At 40.7% G+C, this 20,465-nt stretch overlaps 4 protein-coding genes and 1 pseudogene across 4 annotated transcripts; 4 read left to right on the top strand and 1 right to left on the bottom strand.

The window, feature by feature from the left end:
- The first annotated feature begins 200 nt into the window (after positions 1-200).
- LOC115229828 (tigger transposable element-derived protein 1-like) lies at positions 201-2,743 on the top strand. The gene is made up of 3 exons (XM_029800116.1): positions 201-938; positions 1,893-2,120; positions 2,468-2,743. The coding sequence occupies exons 1-3, from the start codon at positions 201-203 to the stop codon at positions 2,741-2,743; spliced, it is 1,242 nt and encodes a 413-aa protein (XP_029655976.1).
- Positions 2,744-3,821: 1,078 nt separating this feature from the next.
- On the top strand, positions 3,822-8,077 carry LOC115229827 (alpha-actinin-2-like). The gene is made up of 4 exons (XM_029800115.1): positions 3,822-4,072; positions 4,825-4,840; positions 6,993-7,062; positions 7,815-8,077. The coding sequence occupies exons 1-4, from the start codon at positions 3,822-3,824 to the stop codon at positions 8,075-8,077; spliced, it is 600 nt and encodes a 199-aa protein (XP_029655975.1).
- A 706-nt stretch (positions 8,078-8,783) lies between these two features.
- On the bottom strand, positions 8,784-9,974 carry LOC115229826 (ATP-dependent RNA helicase SUPV3L1, mitochondrial-like). The gene is given in 3 exon segments (XM_029800114.1): positions 8,784-9,335; positions 9,458-9,622; positions 9,663-9,974. Coding segments are annotated over 3 exon segments (1,029 nt in total).
- A 3,138-nt stretch (positions 9,975-13,112) lies between these two features.
- LOC115229839 lies at positions 13,113-14,740 on the top strand (annotated as a pseudogene).
- Positions 14,741-17,479: 2,739 nt separating this feature from the next.
- LOC115229825 (mitogen-activated protein kinase 15-like) lies at positions 17,480-18,212 on the top strand. Its single transcript, XM_029800113.2, is given in 4 exon segments — positions 17,480-17,572; positions 17,574-17,672; positions 17,703-17,981; positions 18,012-18,212. Coding segments are annotated over 4 exon segments (672 nt in total).
- Positions 18,213-20,465: the final 2,253 nt, after the last annotated feature.

Below are 20,465 nucleotides of genomic sequence, written 5' to 3'. Positions count from 1 at the left end.
TACAAAGAAACTTGGCACTCTTTGATGATATTAAGAGGATAAACTACAAAGAAAATCACTAGCAACTTTTGCTCTTAAAAGACTAAACGAATTATGGTTACGGAGAAACCAATTTCTACTACTTTAAAAATCAAATTTCCAAAAAGAGTTTTGTTGAAAAAAATGAGTCACACAGCAGACATAAAATAAGAAAAGAACGTATGACACTTCTTTTGTGTTGCAGTTACACAGGAGAAAAATATAAACCGCTTATAATTGGGCGTACGAAGTCACCAAGAGTATTAAAAGGTGTGAATCTGAGAGAAATTGGCATTGAATATGATGCTTCGTGCAAAGCCTGGATGACAAAAAATATTTTTGAAAATTGGTTATCTCGATTTAACGAGGAAATGAGAGAGAAAAGAAGGAAAATAGCATTGTTAATTGATAATGCAACTTGTCATGCTGTTTCTCTCAAACTTTCAAACGTCGACGTAATATTTTTTCCAAAAAATACAAGTTCCTTAATTCAGCCATGTGACCAAGGGATAATAAAGGCATTTAAGAATCATTTTAATAACTGGATTATGAAAACAATTATCTATGATAAAAATCCTGCAGGGCAAATAGATGAAGCAATAAAGGGAATCAAAATATTGGATGCTATTTCATGTTCGAAATTGGCATGGGACGAGATTACAGACACTTCAATACAACATTGCTTTGAAAAAGCTATGGAATATGACTGTCGGGAAAAAGAGGACATCGAAGAAAGTCTGATTAATTCCGGTATTGTGGAAAATGCGATTTTGAAGAGTTTCTGGGATGATAACAGTAGTGATGAAGAGGACTACAGCGAACAATTTATGGAACATTTGGATGATCAACAAGTTATAAACAATGCGGAATGCGCATTCACAATGCTGCTAAATGTTATTAAGCAAGAGACTCCGGAAAATGTACTTGATCTATTCAGATTCAAAGCAAATATTATGAGTTCGATGCGAAAAAAACAAAACACTCGATTAAAATTAACTGATTTTTTTATTAAAAAATAAAAATTGTAGTTATCCGTCTCGGTTATATTATTAAGAGAGATATCGAACAGGCGAGACCTAAATTTAATGAAAAACCTTTTTTTGGGGGAAAACCTCAAAATTGGGGAAAAATTTCCCCAATTCGAGGTCGCACTGTATTAAGATTTGTTTGAGGAAAAATTAAGATTTTCAACTAGTGCTCTCTTCACGATGAAGCTTGTACGCAAAGACATGAATTCCCTCATCAAACTCAACTATAAGGCTAACATATTTCCAGACCTAGTCTCAGATGAGCTCCGATCTTCAAAAATTCATTTTTGACTAAATATATTAATTAAAATCTTCTTTTTAATATTTTTTAATACAAAAAAATATTTATTAAGTGTCTAACCTACTTGTTTTGCGCACTTTATAAAAGATTCAGATTGATTTTTTTAGTGTGACATGGAAAGTTTAGAGCGTATTCAATCCCGACCAGATATATTCGACCCATCCTGGGAAAAACAGCAAAAAAGAGTAAGACCTGCCAATTAATAACTCAACAGGCTTTCACTGCCTGGTGTAACTCCCATCTCCGCAAAATCAACACCCAAATCGACGACTTTGACTCTGATTTTACAGATGGACTACAACTAATCAAACTCCTGGAAGTCATCTCGAATGAAAAGCTGCCTTCCCCAGAGACACGAAACATGAGATTCCATAAAATAGCTAATGTCAACATGGCACTCAAATTCATCGAGAACAAGGGGGTCAAACTGATTTCGATTGGGGCAGAAGGTGTACAAATCCTTTAAATTCTCAGAAATTGTGGACGGAAATATTAAAATGACATTGGGGATGATTTGGACTATCATTCTCCGTTTTGCTATTCAGGACATCAAAATAGAAGGTTCTCCCAATTTCCAGAATGTTCTAGAAAGTTCTGCCAAAGATGGACTTCTTTTGTGGTGTCAAAGGAAGACGGCGGGTTATGAGGGTGTGGATGTCCAGAATTTCCACACCAGTTTTAAAAACGGACTGGCTTTTGCGGCCTTAATCCACAAACATCGACCAGATTTGCTCGATTTCAGTCTCCTTCGAGTTAGCATCCGATTAGTGACCGTAGATTGATTGCCCTCTCGATAACCTTAAGCTTGCGTTTTCTGTGGCTGAGGAGTGTTTGGACATTCCTTCAATGTTGGATCCGGAAGGTCAGTCCTATCCTTGTCAACCTGCCAGACATGCTTCGTTCTGGGAAGGTGGACGAGAATTCCGTGATGACTTATGTGTCTTCCTACTACCATCATTTCATATCACAGGAATTGGTTATTCTTATATTTGATTGCATAGATCAAAAGGGCGGCATTGGACGTTTGTTCTTTCTTGATGGACTCTGTGAATGCTCAGGCAGTGGTCTCATCCTACGAGGAGAGGTGTGTCTCTGTTTGTCTGTTATTGTTACTTCATAGCTACTTGCCTGGATCCAGGCCAAGGTCGAGTTGTTCAGTGAGAAGAGTGGCAATCTCTCTTTGGATAATGTTGTGGAGAGAATGGAGAAATTCGCCGAATATTCGGTGTATGAGAAGCCTGGGAAATACCGCGAGAAGACGGAATTGGAGAACTTGGTTGTGAATACTGCCCGATATTCTGAGCAAGTCTCCACCAATTGGGGTGTGCTGGACAGGATTGACGTGGAGTACGAAGAATGGATATTTGGTGTGTATAACAGGTCGAGTAGATTGTGATATTCCAGACTGCAGCAGTGGTCATCCTTGACTGAGAAGTACTATCGTCTGTGTGAGGGATATGAGTTGTGGTTGGATATGAGGGAGAGTGAACTGCCCCGAATGGAGGACTTTCAGTGGAAGGAAGGGCCAGTCATGTTGAATAGAGTGGAGACAGTCCTCGCGTGTCTGACGGGTGAAGTGGAGGATCAGACGAATGCCACGTTGGACGAATTCGAGGACATGTGTCTGTTTTTGAAGTACGAGTGGTCATAACGGCAGGTCTCACGACTACGAGGACATGGAGTCGGTGGATAGAGTGAGGGTTAGGTTGACGGGGAGATACTCCTCGTTGGTGAAGAAATGTGACTCACTGCTTAAGGACATAAGGGTAGTGTGGTGGGGTCATGGTAGGACATGATGGAGAGGTGTCATGCAGCCGACAAGATTAGCATGGACTATGCAGTGGCCGCTAATGTAAGGGGGGGTAGTCAGCTTAGAAATTCAAAAAATGGCTGGATTCGGTGATTGAGGACATGCAGGGGACGTTGATAATAAGGACGGGGGATGATGCCCGGCATTTGATTGACCGATTAGACCAGTTCGAAGATAACCTGAATGACGCGGCCACTCAGCTGAATGGGATTCGTCAGTTGAGGGATGAGATGAGGAAAGTAGAGTGGATGAGTGTTGTTGATTACACGTGTGTGTCATTTGATGTTGAGAGTGAGTGTAATGTGTAGTCCATTGAGGAGTCGTGGGAACGAATGTTCAAATTGAAGGAGGGGAGAAGGGCTGTGTTGATGAAGGACGCACTCACGCATGACAAGATTGAGCAATTGAAGGAGACTCTCTCTAACTTTTGTGTTTATGCGAATGAGTGGATGTGTCAGACAATCCAGCAGTCCACCAATATATTCGAAATAGACTGTGGTGATACTCAATTGGGGCTGTTGAGGGCTCTTGAGGAGAAGGTGGACTTGTTTGAAGAGCAGTTGAGAGTGGGAGAGAGTTGTTATGCGGAGTTGGCGGAGTACAAGAATATTCGGAATACAAGTTACTCAATCCAGGTCGGGTGTTGTGCTCTATTCGACAGAAAATGAGAATTGACTACGATAATCTGAAAAGTGGAGTGAGGAAACGATTGTCCGACATTGAGAACACGAAACATGCCATTTCCGCAGAGAAGGCAATGAACGAGGAGAAGAGGGCCAACTACGTGACTTCCTTCGAGTACTTTGACGACGACAAGGACGGGAGACTGGACTACGACCAGTTTGATTCATGTATGATCAGTCTTGGCGTCAATGTTGGGGTTGGTGTGGTTATTTCAGAATACGAATCAATTTGGTGAGTTGGCCAACATGTTGGACAGGGAGGGGACTGGTTATGTCGACTTGGAGGCGTTCCTTGACTGGATGATGAGGGAGGTGTATGACAGGCCTGAGAAGGTGTATCGGTCGTTCCGTGTCCTGGCTAATGGGAAGGTGAGTGAGTTGCCCTGACTGTAGTCATTCATCACCACTGACGAGTTGAGGAGTTATTTGCCTGAAGATCTGGCCAATTATTGCATGTCGCGTATGAGGAGGAATGAGGACGACACTCTCGATTATCAGTCCTTCACTCAAAATATACACTCTTAATTTTTTCGGTTTTTCAATGAATTAGATTAGGAATTTATTTCATATTTTGAAACTGCCGCTGTAAAGATAAATATACTCGTATGTTTATTTGACTAGTATACAGCAAACAAAAATTAAAAGCATTAATATTTATGAGAAGTTGAATTATAATTTTCAAAACGGGAGAAAATGTGGGGTCTTTTCCCCTTCATGCGGACGGTGAGGGCGTTGTCATTGGAATCCCCTTCCTCTCCCTCGTAAAGGAAACGGAAATCCTTTCCTTTACAATCAAAGTAAAAGTGATCGGGTACAGCATTCTGCATTTTCAGAGTTTCCTCCTGAGCAGTGTCCCAGCAATAGTCTTAAATAAACGAGGCAAGAACTAACTGCAGATTGTGTGTGCTTCGTGGGGAGAATTACAGAAATTGCAAATCACCAGTTTACTGTTCAGTAAAAACTTTTCCCTGTGTCCTTTCAAAGCCAATCGTCTGGACAGGTTGGTCACGTTGGTTCTTCTTCGGCGTGGCGCATTTGATACTCCGTGGGCTTATGACTTGAAATATGAATACACTCACCGACAGAAATATATATTAAGTTGGGTGTTAGCGACGAACTCAGCGAGGTGACACAACGTGGCAGAAATGGACAAATCATCATCAAATAAAATTTATTTAATAAAACAATTTTATTATATAATGACCCTTACAAAAAATTAAACTATCAATCAACTTTTAGACTTCAAATACTTCGCGGCTAATAATCCAAGATAAATTTACGCCCACAATCCTCTTTTCACTTTTATTGACCATTTCTGAGTTGTTTCATTTTCCACCTCTTTAAATTTCTTGTAAAATGTAATATCAGAATAAGTAGTATTTTCAGGACAATATTGCACGATGTTCTCTAATGTACTATTCAAAAATATTTTCTAATTTTATAGGGCATTTTAACCAAACCCGTCCTTTTTTAAAATCGTCTTTCCTGACGTCCTCAAATCCCGATACAATAAGTACACCTCATAGACCTGTCTTTGGCTTTGAGGTCTGTTTTGGAAAAAAACATTATGTAAGATTTTTTATTGTGAGAAATGACAAAATGTGTTTTAAACAAACCAACGACGTTTCTACTGCACTTTAAACAATAAAACGATTTCAAACCTAATTTTTTAACGAGAGTGAATGCATTTCGTATAGTAAACACGACAGAGATGCTAGTACATTTAAAACCGAAGTAAGAGCATCGTTTTTCTCGCTGAAGTAAGATTTTCAGTTTGAACCCGTGGGAAAAGGAGGAAGGCAAGTCTGGAAAATCACTCTATCGACGACGGTCCAAGTAAAACCCAGAAACATATCCGTTTTCGCAGCAATGAACAGATATTACATCATTTTCCTTGAAATGTTAAATCTTTATTTAAATGGGGAAACTTTTAAACAATGTTTAATCAAACTCAAATGGAAACACGGTTATTGTGCTGTCAAAAACTCAAAATAATATTAACATTGAAAATAATGCTTGAAAAGGAGGACCTCACATGAGGATAATAAAAAAGAGTTTTGTAACTTTGAGGTTTCATCGTCATTAAGTTATCGGAGTTAATAAAGAAACTTATACACGGAAGGCAAATCATCAGTCAAGGAAATCAAATTTGAAAGTGATGTAGAATCATGAAACGCTGCAAAAATTGATGGATTTTTTATTTTAAAGAATTAATTCACATTTTTGAATATTTGTGGTGTTTAATATTCATTTTTTTGTTAATTCTCAGTGAGTTTTTTGATGTTCCTTAAAGACCGGGTCGATAAGTTTGATCAAATGAGGTGACTCAATTTGTCAATATAATCTGCTTAGTTCTCTCTGATTTAAACTCAAATATTTTTTAGGAGAAAATTGATAATTGGAAGTATGCTACTAAAGATTCTCTTACTAATCTTCACTATAGAAAAAAACGGCATATGGAAAGAGGCGTTGTCTATAGCACAGGAGAACATGGGAAATAAATGACAACGGATAAATTGAACGTAAAAATAAATAATATGAAAGTACATGATTATTTACTTTAATTTGGAGAATTTATATGTAATTTATTAATTTACATTAACCGTTAGTAAACCAAAACATACATAATGAAATAACATGTTAGTAATCAAAAAAATGATTGCAATATTTTTAGTGCTCTCAGTGTTTAGCATTGGAATATTTCTAAATCTAAAAAAGGCTCAAACCCCCGCAGTTGACCGGGATCGGCCACTAATCCTGACTGACTACCTCAATAACAACCAAGCAGACCTGGCCCGGCAACTCAGCAGAGTGGATCCTTTTGTGGGAAATATTGAAAGCTACGCAGGGTATTTCAGAGTCAGTGAAAACGAATGTGTCCGAAATACTTTTTTTTGGTTGTTTATGGCCGAGGTAGGCAAGTAAATTCAATCCAGAATAATAACAAATCGGCTCCAATCGTGATTTGGTTACAAGGAGGACCCGGCAGTACCTCGCTTTACGGACTCTTTGAAGAAAACGGTCCCTACATAGTCGATTCTGATTTACAAAGTTGGACTTATCATTCACAAAACAGTAAAAAGAAGGAACTTAAGTTGGACGAATGAATTCTCAATGTTGTACATCGACAATCCAGTTTGTTTTATTTGTAGGCAATTCAGGTTGGCAGTGGTTTTAGTTTTGCGACTAAGGAATGTTATTTAACCAACGAATATCAAATTGGTAAATATTTATCGAAGTTATTTTATTTTGTGATAAAAAACGTAGTTTTGCTCAACAGTTTTATCAAGTCTTTTCAGATTTGAAAAGAAATCCACTTTACATAACCGGGGAGTCTTATGCTGGAAAATACATTCCGTCCATGTTTTCTGCAATCGTCGAAAATAATAAAAACTCAAATTTGCCAATAAACATTCAAGGACTGGCAATTGGAAATGGTTTATTTGATCCCTACAACGTAATGCGATGAAAAATAATCAACTTAGATGGTCGATTTTGGGTCCTATTTGTTCAACAGTGGACTTATTTTCGAGAACCAAATCGTCTATTTTGACCAATACCGAGATTTGATGCGAAAATGCATTGAGGAAAAAAACTACACTCAAGCGTTTCAAGTTTGCTTAATGTGATTTATTAAGTATTTCGACCAAGTTATCAAAGCAGATTTCACACCATACCATACACTTCTTTATAACCTCACTGGACTCACTTTCTACTACAATTATTACTTGGATGAAGTTTACAGATAGTGCTAATTTGCTAGGAACCTCCTTTCTACTATGACAAATTTTTAGTACAAAATTCAAAGCAGATCAATACTGGGAAGAATCCCTTTTATGTCGACCTCAATTCCGAAGTGGAATATGTTTTGATTGACGACATAATGCAATCTGCGGCTCCGTTAGTGAGGGACATAATCAACGGGGGTTATAAAGTATTCTAATTCACTACAATATAGACTTTATTTTACACAGGGCAACTCGACACGATTGTTCCATTTCCAGCAACATCTGAGTTTTTGCGTAAACTGGGATGGAAAGGGCAAGAACAATTTCTCGAAGCACCTCAGGAGATTTGGTATTCGAAAAGTTCTCCACGTCGAGTGAACGGATATGTCAAACAAGCCAACAATGTTCTACAGGTCCTCGTACGAAATGCTGGGCACATGGTGCCAATGGACCAGCCCAAAGCTTCCTTAGAAATGATTCGCAATTTCATATACGACTTGCCATTCTAATTTCTCTTTTATTCACTAACACTCATATTTGTTAATTAAATTTCTCCGTCGTCTTAACACAAAAATGGTTGTGCTATTCCTTACTATTGAAACTAAAAATTATTTTTAATCTTAAAATCCCCCTAATTTCCCAACTATTATGAATAGCCAATAGTTATTAAAGGACATTAAAAAGTCATTATAAGTCAAAAATCAGACAAATATCAAACAATCTTTTATCAGCAAAGTTTCACCCGGAGTTCTAAGATACAGCAATAAATACAAACCGATTTCCCTGTCGACAAAACGTCCAAAATAGAATTTATTGAATTAATAATTTTAGGATACATTTCTCTCGCCTTGGCCGCATCGGGGAGATTAATAGGAAACCGATAACTAACAAAATACATAAAGAAGTACCTGAGCCATATATACATGTCAACACAGTCGTGCATATTCTCCAAATCAGAGATACGACTCAATGGTAGTAACTTTGGAGGCGGATATTTAAGCAGAGAACTCAAAACGTGGTAAGACATGACCTCCCTTCGAGACACCACCAAGGCTATTTCACGGAAAAAAGAGTAGCAATAGTCAGATCCCGGCACAGGCGCACAACACAGTCTGTAAGCCACACGAGGATCTAACGGAATATCCTCGATGAGTTGTGCCAGTCGTCTCACGGGGTTATTTGAGGGAGAAACACAATACAACTTGGTGTCCAAACTTACATAGCCCTCGAACACTCTCTGTGTATATTTAAAAGGGAAATAACCATAATTTCCAACAAATCAGCAGAAGGGAGGTAATATGTCAGAGACTCGACAATCTCGGAGGTGATTGCGACCATTGCCTGGTTTGTGGGAGGGAGAGGCTTCCTGAGAAGAGACCTCACCGACTTTAATGAGGAATTGTTGGTAGCAGAGACAAGTCCGCCTTCGAACTCTGAACTAAACCTTCCTGCCCGTCCCGAAATCTGCCTCGCCTCGGAAATAGAAAGCAGTTGGTTATCGAACTTGACGGCAGTCATGAATATAATTCTCCGTATATTTCTGCCAATCAAACATGAGGAATACAAATTGAGGCCCATCCCCACCGCATCCGTCGCCAGGAGGACTTGACTGCCCCCATCCACTTGGTTGAACCGTCTGGCCTGCTCCAACTTGACATCAGAGGGGAGAGCCCCGTATATTATGGAAAATCCAAGCGACGTGAACTTTGAGAAATTCTTGGCCAAACGAATCAACATTTTGCGATCAAATGCCACCAAACAGTCCCCCTTGGCCAGATTCCCCAAATATCCTTAAAAATAACAAAAAAGACAACCCAGGGGAGATTTCTCCACATTAAGTGGTGACAGACGTTGGTAGTTCCTCACCTGGAAATTAAATAAATTAATACCTCGAAAGTATCTCCACAGTTGGAGGCTATCCTTTTTACGAGTTCAATCGCGGAGGAATCACCACAAACGTGCAGCTCAGAGGCACAGACACCGAGGAGGGCATTGGTCCAGGCCCATCCCCTGGAAGGATCCTTAATCATTTGGATCTCGTCAATAACAGCAACCTCATCTAATCTCAAAGAGGGGACCCTTACAGCGAGTGACTGTCGATGACATTTCGATTGTACAAGACATGTGTGTGGAAGGTGCCTCAGGTACCCCATACCGTCGTTCTTCCCCCGTGACAAGATCACACGGGACATTCTACCACATATCGAGGGGTACCACTTTGGAATTGAGTCGATGGAACACCTCGGAGGCCAGGAGACGGAGGGGACCACAATATAGTCCTGTGGGGGCATCGGACAGTGCCACAAGGGCGTGGTGGGTCTTTCCGCTGTTGGTAGGACCTGAATGATATATTATCCGTCTTTTAATTTCCCGGGCAATTGGATAGCTGGGGTTATAAAAGGACATTACCGGGACTCAATTTTGACAAGATTGCATATTTTGCTCAGATCAGCGGACAGTCTGAGGTCGGGGAAATGTTCTCGCGACATCTCCGGGAAGACTTTTTCTAAAAATAGCAAAAATTGACACAAACTGAACAAAGTGCTTGTTTCAGGCGTGACTTGGCTCAAAACACGACTGCAGTGAGCAATGGCCAGTTCAATCGTCCCTGAGTGTTATGTGAGGTCATTACCCTTAAATCCGAAAGGGTAGAGAGTCTTTGCAAAGGAAAAGAGTTCTGTGTTGGTTGAGGAGGGGTCTGTGGAATGGGGTATGGTTTTGGGGTGGTTGGAGACAGTCACGTGCGGTCTTTTCCTGGGTGGTGATGGCCTGGTTTTGGGATTGTTATAATTGGTTTTTTGGTTTTTAATAATACTTTCATTTTTTATCAAAAAATTGAATCTTGTGAATTTAATGCATAAATTTAAACATTTTCATGAATGGACACAAAAGTGGTGATATTTTAATATTTTTAATTTTAATTTTAAATTAAATAATTTTATAATTCAATATAATTGTAAAAAAATATATTATGTAACTCTGAATATGCTCTTACCACCTCTGTACTTGAGGCTTATTTTTTTAAGATTCATTGTGTTAATTTTAATTAAAATAGATTTATTTAATTAACATACCATAAATGTTATTATTTTATTAAAATAAATTAAATATTAAAACACACAATGTCTGGTGTGGTTGATCCTCATAATGGTAACTCTAAACTCACTATATTTACATTATTACAAATATTAATCAAATATATAGAAATCGAAAAACAAGTAAAAGATCTCCAGGCTAAACGAGCAAATCAAAACAATCAAAATCCAGCCACTAACCACAACGAGTACGACGAAGGCGTGTACAACTCAGGCTACAACGACTATGTCTCTTCCATCGCCCCAACAGGCCGAAATGACGTATCCCTGCCCTAACTAACCCAGTTGGAGGACGGTCAGTACAACATGGACTGCCAGGAAGACCCCTTTCATGAATATCGCAGGCCGACCATTGCTGACAGAGAAGACGAGTATCGAGCCCGTGCTAGACTTCGAAAGATATCTCCAGACAGGGAAGATCCTTTCACAACGGGTAATATCCACATAATAACCCACAGGTGGGAATACGCCCATATATTCAAAGATTATGCAGGAAAAACAACTCGATGAGACCAAGGTTGTACAAAAATATATTTAATCAACTTGTTTGGTCATTTGACTGTATTTAGGCTGACTATATGCGCCAACTGGAGGAGTTGGGGAGTGGAGTCAAGAGAAGGAAGGAGACTGAGGAGGATTTGGCCAAGAGGGAGATGATTGGAGACATTGAGACCCCCGCACGTGACATTTGGGAACAGACTCCTGCCATAAAGTCAGAGCCAATGACTCCAGTGTCTGATTGGGAGACAACCCCGAAGAGAGCAATCGACATTAGACGTAATAGATGGGACATGACTCCTAAATCGTCCACGGAATCAGTCACGGATACTCCTGGGGCAAGTAAACGGAGGTTGGTGGAGTTTGGACATGTTTTAGATCACGGTGGGACTTGACACCCACGTGTGTTGACACCCCGATGACCCCCGATACCAAATCTGAGTTCAATCTGGACTTTTCCCCTGTGAGGACAGTGGGGACTCCTCTGAACCCGGACGCCCCCACGCCGACGGGAGCCAATGCGGCTGGAATGCACACTCCTGGGCCAAGTTGTCTTTAATTTTGACTGTAGGTCGAGTCCTGCAGATGACTCCTGAGCAAATACAGGCCTACAGTGTTCAGAGAGAGTTGGACGCGAGGAATAAACCAATGACGGACGAGGAGTTGGACTCGATCATTCCAGGGGGATATAAAATACTCAAACCACCTGCCAGTTATATCCCAATCCGCACTCCTGCCCGTAAAATGAACTCGACTCCGACTCCTATCACCTCGCAGGGATTCTTCCTTCAGCAGCCTGACCACAAAATAGAAGTCCCCAACTATCAGCCAGAGGGGGACATGCCTGTGCTCAAACCAGACGACTTGCAGTATTTCAAAAAACTGATGGTGGTCCCTCCTGCTGTATTTGTAGGATAACGTGGATGAGAGTCAGTTGGCAGCCGATGAGAAGAAAGAGCGTGAAATTATGGGCTTTCTTCTTAAAATAAAAAACGGGACTCCACCAATGAGGAAGTCCTCACTGAGACAAATCACGGAGAAAGCACGTTTTTATGGTGCGGGACCACTGTTCAACCAAATACTGCCTCTGTTGATGTGTCCCACATTGGAAGACCAAGAACGGCATTTGCTTGTCAAGACGATTGATCGAGTTCTGTACAAATTGGATGATTTGATTCGTCCCTACGTCCACAAAATATTGGTGGTGATCGAGCCAATGCTGATTGAGGAGGACTACTATGCTCGAGTGGAGGCTCGGGAAATAATATCCAATTTGGCCAAGGTGGAGATGTGTGCTGACCACAGGCTGCCGGGTTGGCCACGATGATATCCACTCTGAGACCAGATATTGATAGCATGGAGGAGTTGGTGAGGAATACGACAGCACGTGCCTTCGCAGTGGTGGCATCCGCGTTGGGGATTCCCTCCCTCCTCCCCTTCCTGAAGGCGGTGTGTCGGAGTAAGAAGACGTGGCAGGCTCGTCATACGGGAATCAAAATAATACAACAAATTGCGATTCTGTTGGGCTGTGCCATTCTCCCTCACCTCAAGAACATGGTCGAGATTATCGAGACTGGTTGTCCTCGGGGTTTGATGTGCAGGATTGGAGGACGATGAGCAGAAGGTGAGGACCATCACCGCCTTGGCCCTGGCAGCCATGGCAGAGGCATCCGCGCCTTATGGAATCGAGTCGTTTGATTCAGTACTGAAGCCACTGTGGAAGGGAATAAAGCAGCATCGAGGAAAGGTGTTTTGTGTGGGATTATGGTAGGCCTTGGCTGCTTTCCTCAAGGCGGTGGGGTTCCTGATTCCTCTGATGGAGACGGAGTTTGTGAATCTGTACATTCGGGAGGTGATGATCATTCTAATCAGGGAGTTCCAATCCGCGGACGACGAGATGAAGAAGATAGTGCTGAAGGTGAGTGTGGGTGGGTTGGATGTTTAGGTGGTGAAGCAGTGTTGTGCCACTGATGGAATAGAGGTCAGTTATATCAAGATGGAGATCCTCCCCCCATTCTTCCGGTATTTCTGGAACCAGCGCATGTCGATGGACAGGAGGAACTACCAGCAGGTATGTGGGTGGTTGATTGGCAGTTGGTGGATACGACTGTGGAAATAGCAGGGAAGGTGGGCGGATGCAATATCATTTCGAGGATTGTCGACGCATTGAAGGATGACTCTGAGCAATTCAGGAAAATGTCGATCGAAACCATCCAGCACGTGATTCTCAATTTGGGGTCTGCGGACATTGACTCCAAGCTGGAAGAGCAGTTGATTGACGGAATATTATACGCCTATCAGGAACAGACGACTGATGTGCGAATGGTGGATGATTTGTAGGATTTGGTGGTGCTGGATGGGTTTGGGGCAGTGGTGAATACTCTGGGACTGAGGGCTAAGCCTTACCTGCCGCAGATGTGTGGGACAATCCTGTGGAGACTGGGACTGAAGAATGCCAAGACTCGTCAATTGGCCGCGGATTTGACGTGTAGGATCGCCCCTGTGCTGAGAATATGTCAGGAGGACAAGCTGATGAATCATTTGTCGGTTGTGTTGTACGAGTATTTGGGAGAAGAGTACCCGGAAGTGTTGGGGAGTATATTGGCAGGTCTAAAAAGCATCGTCAATGTGATTGGGATGGCTAAAATCAACCCCCCAATCAAGGACATATCTCACCCCCATTCTCCGCTATAGGAATATCCCCCTTCTATTACTTTAGAAATGAGAAAGTGCAAGAAAACTGCATTGACCTGATTGGGCGAATAGCCGACCGGGGAGCCGAGTTTGTGTCTCCCCGCGAGTGGATGAGGATATGCTTCGAGTTGCTGGAACTCCTCAAGGCCCACAGTCAATTCGGAGGGCGACTGTCAACACATTTGGATATATTTCCAAGGCAATAGGGTAATTCCCCCCACTGAGTTTAGTCCTCACGACGTGTTGGCCACTCTCTTGAACAACCTCAAAGTGCAGGAGAGACAGAACCGTGTGTGCACGACAGTCGCCATTGCTATCGTGGCCGAGACGTGTTCTCCCTTCACAGTCCTGCCTGCCCTCATGAACGAATACCGCGTCCCTGAACTGAATGTGCAGAATGGAGTACTGAAGGCGTTGAGTTTCATGTTCGAGTACATTGGGGAAATGGCCAAGGACTACATCTACGCAGTAATGACGCTACTTCAGGACGCCCTGATGGACCGAGACCTGGTGCATCGACAGACTGCAATGTCTGCAATCGGGCATATGGCCATTGGTGTCTTTGGCTTTGGGTGTGAGGACGCGCTCATGAATTTAATTAACTACACGTGGCCTAATATATTGGAGACATCTCCTCATGTCGTTCAGGCATTCATGTGTGCGTTGGAGGGGTTCCGAGTGGGGTTGGGACCCACTCCAATTCTCCAGTATTGTCTTCAAGTTGTAATTTGTTTACATTGGTAGGGTTTGTTCCACCCTGCTCGGCGTGTGAGGGATGTTAGTTGGCGAGCATACAATACTGTGTACATCGGCAATCAGGATGCACTCACATTGTCATATCCCCGAATCCCCGACGAGGGACGCAATCATTTCGTACGCTATGAACTTGACTACATGCTTTAATTCATTCGTCTTGTTTTTAGTCTAATTATTCTTTTGTGCTTACTTTATGTACTAATAGGGGCATTCGTTGTTACAAAATATATAAAATTAATCAGTGGCTTTTTTAAGAGATTGTCGAAGTAGGGACTTTTTTGATGTGGAAAAGCGAGTGCCCACAGACACAAGTCTACTTAAAGAATATGTCCCGTCCGCCTGACGTTGAAATCTACACGTCAGTCCACAAACAGTTACATTCGGCGAGCATGTCTTCTGAGCAAAACCAAATTATGCACGTAGCGGAAATGCCTTTTGAGACTAGCCCCAAAGGTGAATATCTTGTGACAGAGATGACACCTGAATGTCCTCCGATTCTACAAATACTCAACTCCCGTCTACCGCATGACACCTCACGTAATGCGAATAAAAGGCCGGATATGAACAAGCCTCGTATTTGCACTCCTCGCATTTAAAAATCCGAGACTTGTCATGTTTTAAAACGTGAGCTCTCAGTCCACGGAGCGTCTTGGCCCTGTCAGTGCAACCCCAAGACTACTTGTAGGGACATTGCCCGCAGACAAACATGGAATCAACCTTGGCATGGCAGGTCATCACGTGCCTCGCCAAGTGGGCGTCGCAAATGAACCCCTGAGGGCAGTAGAAGCATTGAATTGTCGCCACTAAAATACCCCAAAACCAAAAACCGTGGAATCTCGAATGTTCCTTCAACAAATGAGCAGTGGCAAAGTTTTTTTGACAAACCTCGCAGGAATGAACTCGATCCTGGGGAACGGCAGTCCTGGCAATGTGGTCTCTCAGAGATCGAGAGGCAAAGAAGAGCGTTCCGCAGAAGGGACAGGCCACTTCTCTCAGATTGGCATGTGCATTGACATGTCTGACTAAATTCGCGTGTTTGCCAGTCCGGTACTTACAATCTGGTCACTAAAATGGACCAACCTCCTCTCCAGTGGCACTCAAACGGCCCAAGACGGACCACATTCATAGTATGACTCGACAAATGCTCGTAAAACATGTCGCTTTTGAGGAAAACGAGCTACAAATTCTGCTTAAAACAACTTACATTGCAATCTGACCAGCAACATTCGAATTTTTGGTAGAATGAGGAGGAAATGAGGTTGTCGTTGTAGGGGGCGATACATCTGGTGGTCAAATTGTATTTTTTGAGGACATCCAAGCCATCGATCATTAGTTTAATGTGATGGCAGTGCTGAAATACGTGGACTACGAAATCGTTTTGATCAGAAAAGTGAGAAATGCAGTTTGACCACTTACATTGTAGGTCATTAAGGGGGACTGTAGGTTTTAGTAATTGGTCGGACCTTCTATTAAGTGGATGTTCATGTGGTCGTAGATTTTTGAAAGGGTTTCGAATTTTGAGGTACATTCTTCCCATCGGCAACAAAATACAAAATGACACACGTCAACATTGTTGTCCCCTGACATTGAAGAAGAATTTATTTTAATAACATTAACTATTTCTATTTAACCGATAAATAATTACAAAATTATCAAAACATTAATATTTTTGTAATAATGTCTGTTCTGGAAAACCTTTGTTTCTGTTTTGAAAACCTGATCTACTGTCAGGTTTATTCTGGCAATTTTTTCGGTGCTGTTTCTTTGGCCTGATGAATCCGTCCGTGTCGAGATTTGCCTTTATCTGAGTCTAAATGTTGATCACCCTCGTGTTTGTCGTTTCGGGAAAGTTGGCGACTTTGAGAGATTTTTTATGCAAACTGAGTTTGTGTAGATTTCTTAGGCACTCCGCTTTAAACGACGTTGTCAAGAGAGTTTTGGACTCAGCAGGTTTTTGTTCCGTTCTTCCTTGATTTTCCCACGGTCCCCGCAATCTTTTCGACTCTTTTCTTTTCTTCTCTTCCCATTTTTTGAGCTGTTAGATTTCTTTCTATCCTAGCCTGTGGCTTCAACCGCGTAGACGGGAAATACCCCGATGACAATGTTTTCTTTTCGTGAGTAAAATGTTTCTTCCGTCACCTATGTGGACTCCTTTAGAAAATCTAATCTATTTTTAAATCTGACTGTTTCCCAGGACCCCGTCGATTGTGACGAGAAATCGAAAATCGCAAAATACTCAACCATCCAATGACTGCTATTAAAATTCTGTTCTCTTTTCCAATAACTCGCTTTTTGGCTGTCGTCAAAACAAATAAATTCATCATTTAAAAAAGTTTTGGTTATCTTTTGTGACAATATCTTGTAACCATTCATTCACGAAAGTACGACAATAAATAAATCAAAGTTCATAGCCAGATCACAACCTACAGTCATCGACTATCTTCCTGGTTTCAAATTGGTATATTCGGAAGGTCTTTAAAGACCACTCCACTACCCTTGATAAGTTCGAAATGAGATAACACAATATTACTGCTGACTCACTCGAGTAGAAATCTGTTGTTTTCAAAGATTATTTCTCTCAGAAGTGATCTCGTGGAATACTGGGATAACAAGTCGGATAGTGAACGTGGTCTCAATGGTCAGCAGGGATAAAAGGTGATAGTAAAAATGAGATCTGAAAAGTCGTGCTGTATGAACACTAGAATGGTAGTTTCGTCGTCTAATGAAATCGTACTTTATTGTATATTTTTAATGACATTTTATTTACATTGATTTTTTTCGATTTATTTTTGTCAATAATATTTATTAATTATGTAAATTGGCAAGCCAATGCAAACCGGACATAAATAGAATGTTAAATTTGGCGTTATGAACAAGGAAGTTGAAATTTGCATTAAAAACCGATTCGACATACTAAAACGAGTCGGAAAGGGGGTATTATTCAGAATTCTCACATTGATAGGCCTACGGAATTGTTTGGAAAGCGCGAGATCGAACAAATTCAAAAGTTGTAGCCCTCAAAAAAATATTCGATGCTTTCCAAAACTCTACCGACGCTCAAGTTCAAAGAATTTCAAATCACCTATTTTAGAGAACATTTCGCGAAATAGTTTTTTTGCAAGAATTTAAAAATCACGAAAATATAATTTCGCTATTCGATGTGGTAACGGCTGAAAGTCACAAGGACATATACCTCGTTTTCGAGTACATGGGTATCCTGATTGTTTCCACGTGACTAGAGTCGGACCTGAGCAGCATAATCATAAAGGGGTACATTCTCAACGACATTCACCATCGTTATATAATCTACCAAGTTTTAAACGCTATTAAATACATACATTCCGGAAATGTCATTCACAGAGATTTAAAGGTTCACAAAATTTTAATTCGATTCAAACAGCCTTCAAACATTTTGGTCAACAGGCAATGTCAGATAAAGTTGTGCGACTTTGGTTTGGCTCGGTCCATCAACAATTCTCCGGTCGCCAACAATAAAAGTCCTGATTTGACGAGTTACATCGCAACGAGGTGGTATCGGGCTCCCGAAATACTTCTTGGTTCAAAAAGGTGTTATTTTCCTGAATATTGGCAGCTATACTAAAGCAGTCGACATGTGGAGCATTGGTTGTATCCTCGGGGAAATGATTCGTGGTAAGCCAATCTTCCCAGGGAGTTCTTCCATCAATCAGATCGAAATGATCCTCTCTACCGTTGATATCATGGGTTCGGAGACCATATTGTATGTAGATAATTTGGAATGCGACGTGCAGAACTCACATTGCTTCATTCAACAGACCCTCTCAATTTGCAAGGGTCGTTCTCTCGGAACATTGCTGCCTAATGCCCCGAAAGATGCAATTAGTTTGATTAGCAAATTATTATCGTTCTCTCACCACAAGAGAATGTCTGCAGAAGAAGCATTGGACTGTGAATATGTTGCCAAGTCGTCAAATTTTTTTACCTCTAGGTTCAAAAATAAAAGCAAGGAGTTGGAAATGGCCAACGACGTCATACCTTCCTTGGACGACGACATAAAATTGACAATCAAGGAGTATCGAAATAAACTCAATTTGGTCATAAAATTGTGTAAAATATTCAGATTTCACAAAATAAACAAGAAAAAATGAACAAAAAATTGTCCAATGAATCGTCAAAAAGTGAAAAAAGTCTTCCAAAACAGAAGAAAAAAAAGAGTGCTGATTTCTCCCCTTGTATAGAAAAAAAGATTTTCTTAAAAAAAGTTGTAAAAATCTTTATTGTTGCAGAACTCTTTACACTCTAGTTCGTTTTCAGAACAAATACAAAAAACTCAGATAAAATCGAATCTTCCAAGATGTTCAATGACATATGAAACACGCCTTAGAAAAATTAATCGCTGACTTTGTTTGACTAATCTTAATAATTATTTCCTAAAATTAATTTTTTGTAGAATCGAGTTAATAAATCTGCAGTCAATTAATTAATATTGATATTTCCTGACTTAGTGTGCCTAATTAGCTGTTTTTTAAAGCTCGGAAACTTTATTTAATTTATGCGGTTTATTGTCAGTATATTTAATGAGCGTGAGTCTAATTAGGTATAAATTGATAAATGAACTTTTTAATAGAAATAAAAGACTTAAATATTTGACCGGAAAGATACGAGTATTCTAGCTTCGCACTTTGATTTTTTATTCAATACGTGTACTGAAACTGATTAGACACTGAAATCTTTAAAACCTGAGAAATCCACATTAACAAACCCGATAAATCTCTCTGAAACTCTGCAAGCCATTAAAAAGTTGAACACCGGAAGACCCGCAGGGCCAGACAATATCCCGGCAGAACTTATAAAACACGCACCAGTAGAGCTAGCTAAAATTATTACTGATGTTGTCAATCGGTCTCTTCAGGAAGACAATCCGTTGGATCTTGGAAAAGGATGGCTAATGCCAATACATAAACCCGAGAAAGCTAAAGGCCCTGTTTGCAATTTTAGACCAATAATTCTACTAACTTCCATACGCAAAACATTATCCCTCATCGCATTACACCGGATAAAAAATAAAGTTAACAAATTCCTATCCCCTGGCCAAAGTGGTTTTCGTACAGGCAGGTCTACTGCTGATATCGTTTTGGGGGCACAGATAATACTGCGCTCTATGCCAAAAATACAAAAAATCTTTCGCAATACTTGGCATTGATATGTCTCAGGCGTTTGATTCTATACACAGGGGAAAACCTATCGAAGTTCTGAAAAGTTTTCTTCACCCTGACGACGTTAAAATAATACACCTGCTCATGCAGAACACTCATCTCTCTGTCAAACTTGGCAAATGAAAACCTTTATAATAAATGCAAATCCGGTGTCCTGTCAGATGATATCTTCAAATCGAGATGGAGCCTTTTTGGTCATGTCCTACGCTTAAACGACCTGGTTCCAGCAAAGATTGGAATGGATCATTTCTTCGAGCAGTCGGAGTCTGGATTCCGTGGTAGACCAAGAACGACGCTTCCGACCATCCTAAATGTGGATCTCTCGACAGTTGGTCTGCGACTGAAGTTGACGGACGACCTGGACAAACTCAAAGATATCGCACACAGCAGAAAATCCTGGTCGATACTTACGGAGAGAATGTACAGAACACGGGAGACTTAATTAACTTTATGTTTTCTCGAAAGTGCTCTTAATAATAATAATAAAGATACGAAACCACGCCGGAGGCGGAACCAAAAAAATTTTGTTGTTATTTTTAATAAACGTTAGTTAAATTAATTAAAAATCGAATAAAACTAAGCATTTTTAGTTACTTCGCGAATTTTTAGGCCCAATCAGCTGAGTTTTTTTAAAAAAGTTCAGTGTTTAGTTTAGTATT

The sequence above is a fragment of the Octopus sinensis genome, unplaced genomic scaffold (assembly GCF_006345805.1).
Source record: "Octopus sinensis unplaced genomic scaffold, ASM634580v1 Contig13674, whole genome shotgun sequence".
Lineage (NCBI taxonomy): Eukaryota > Metazoa > Mollusca > Cephalopoda > Octopoda > Octopodidae > Octopus > Octopus sinensis.
This window is presented reverse-complemented; position numbering and strand designations above follow the sequence as displayed.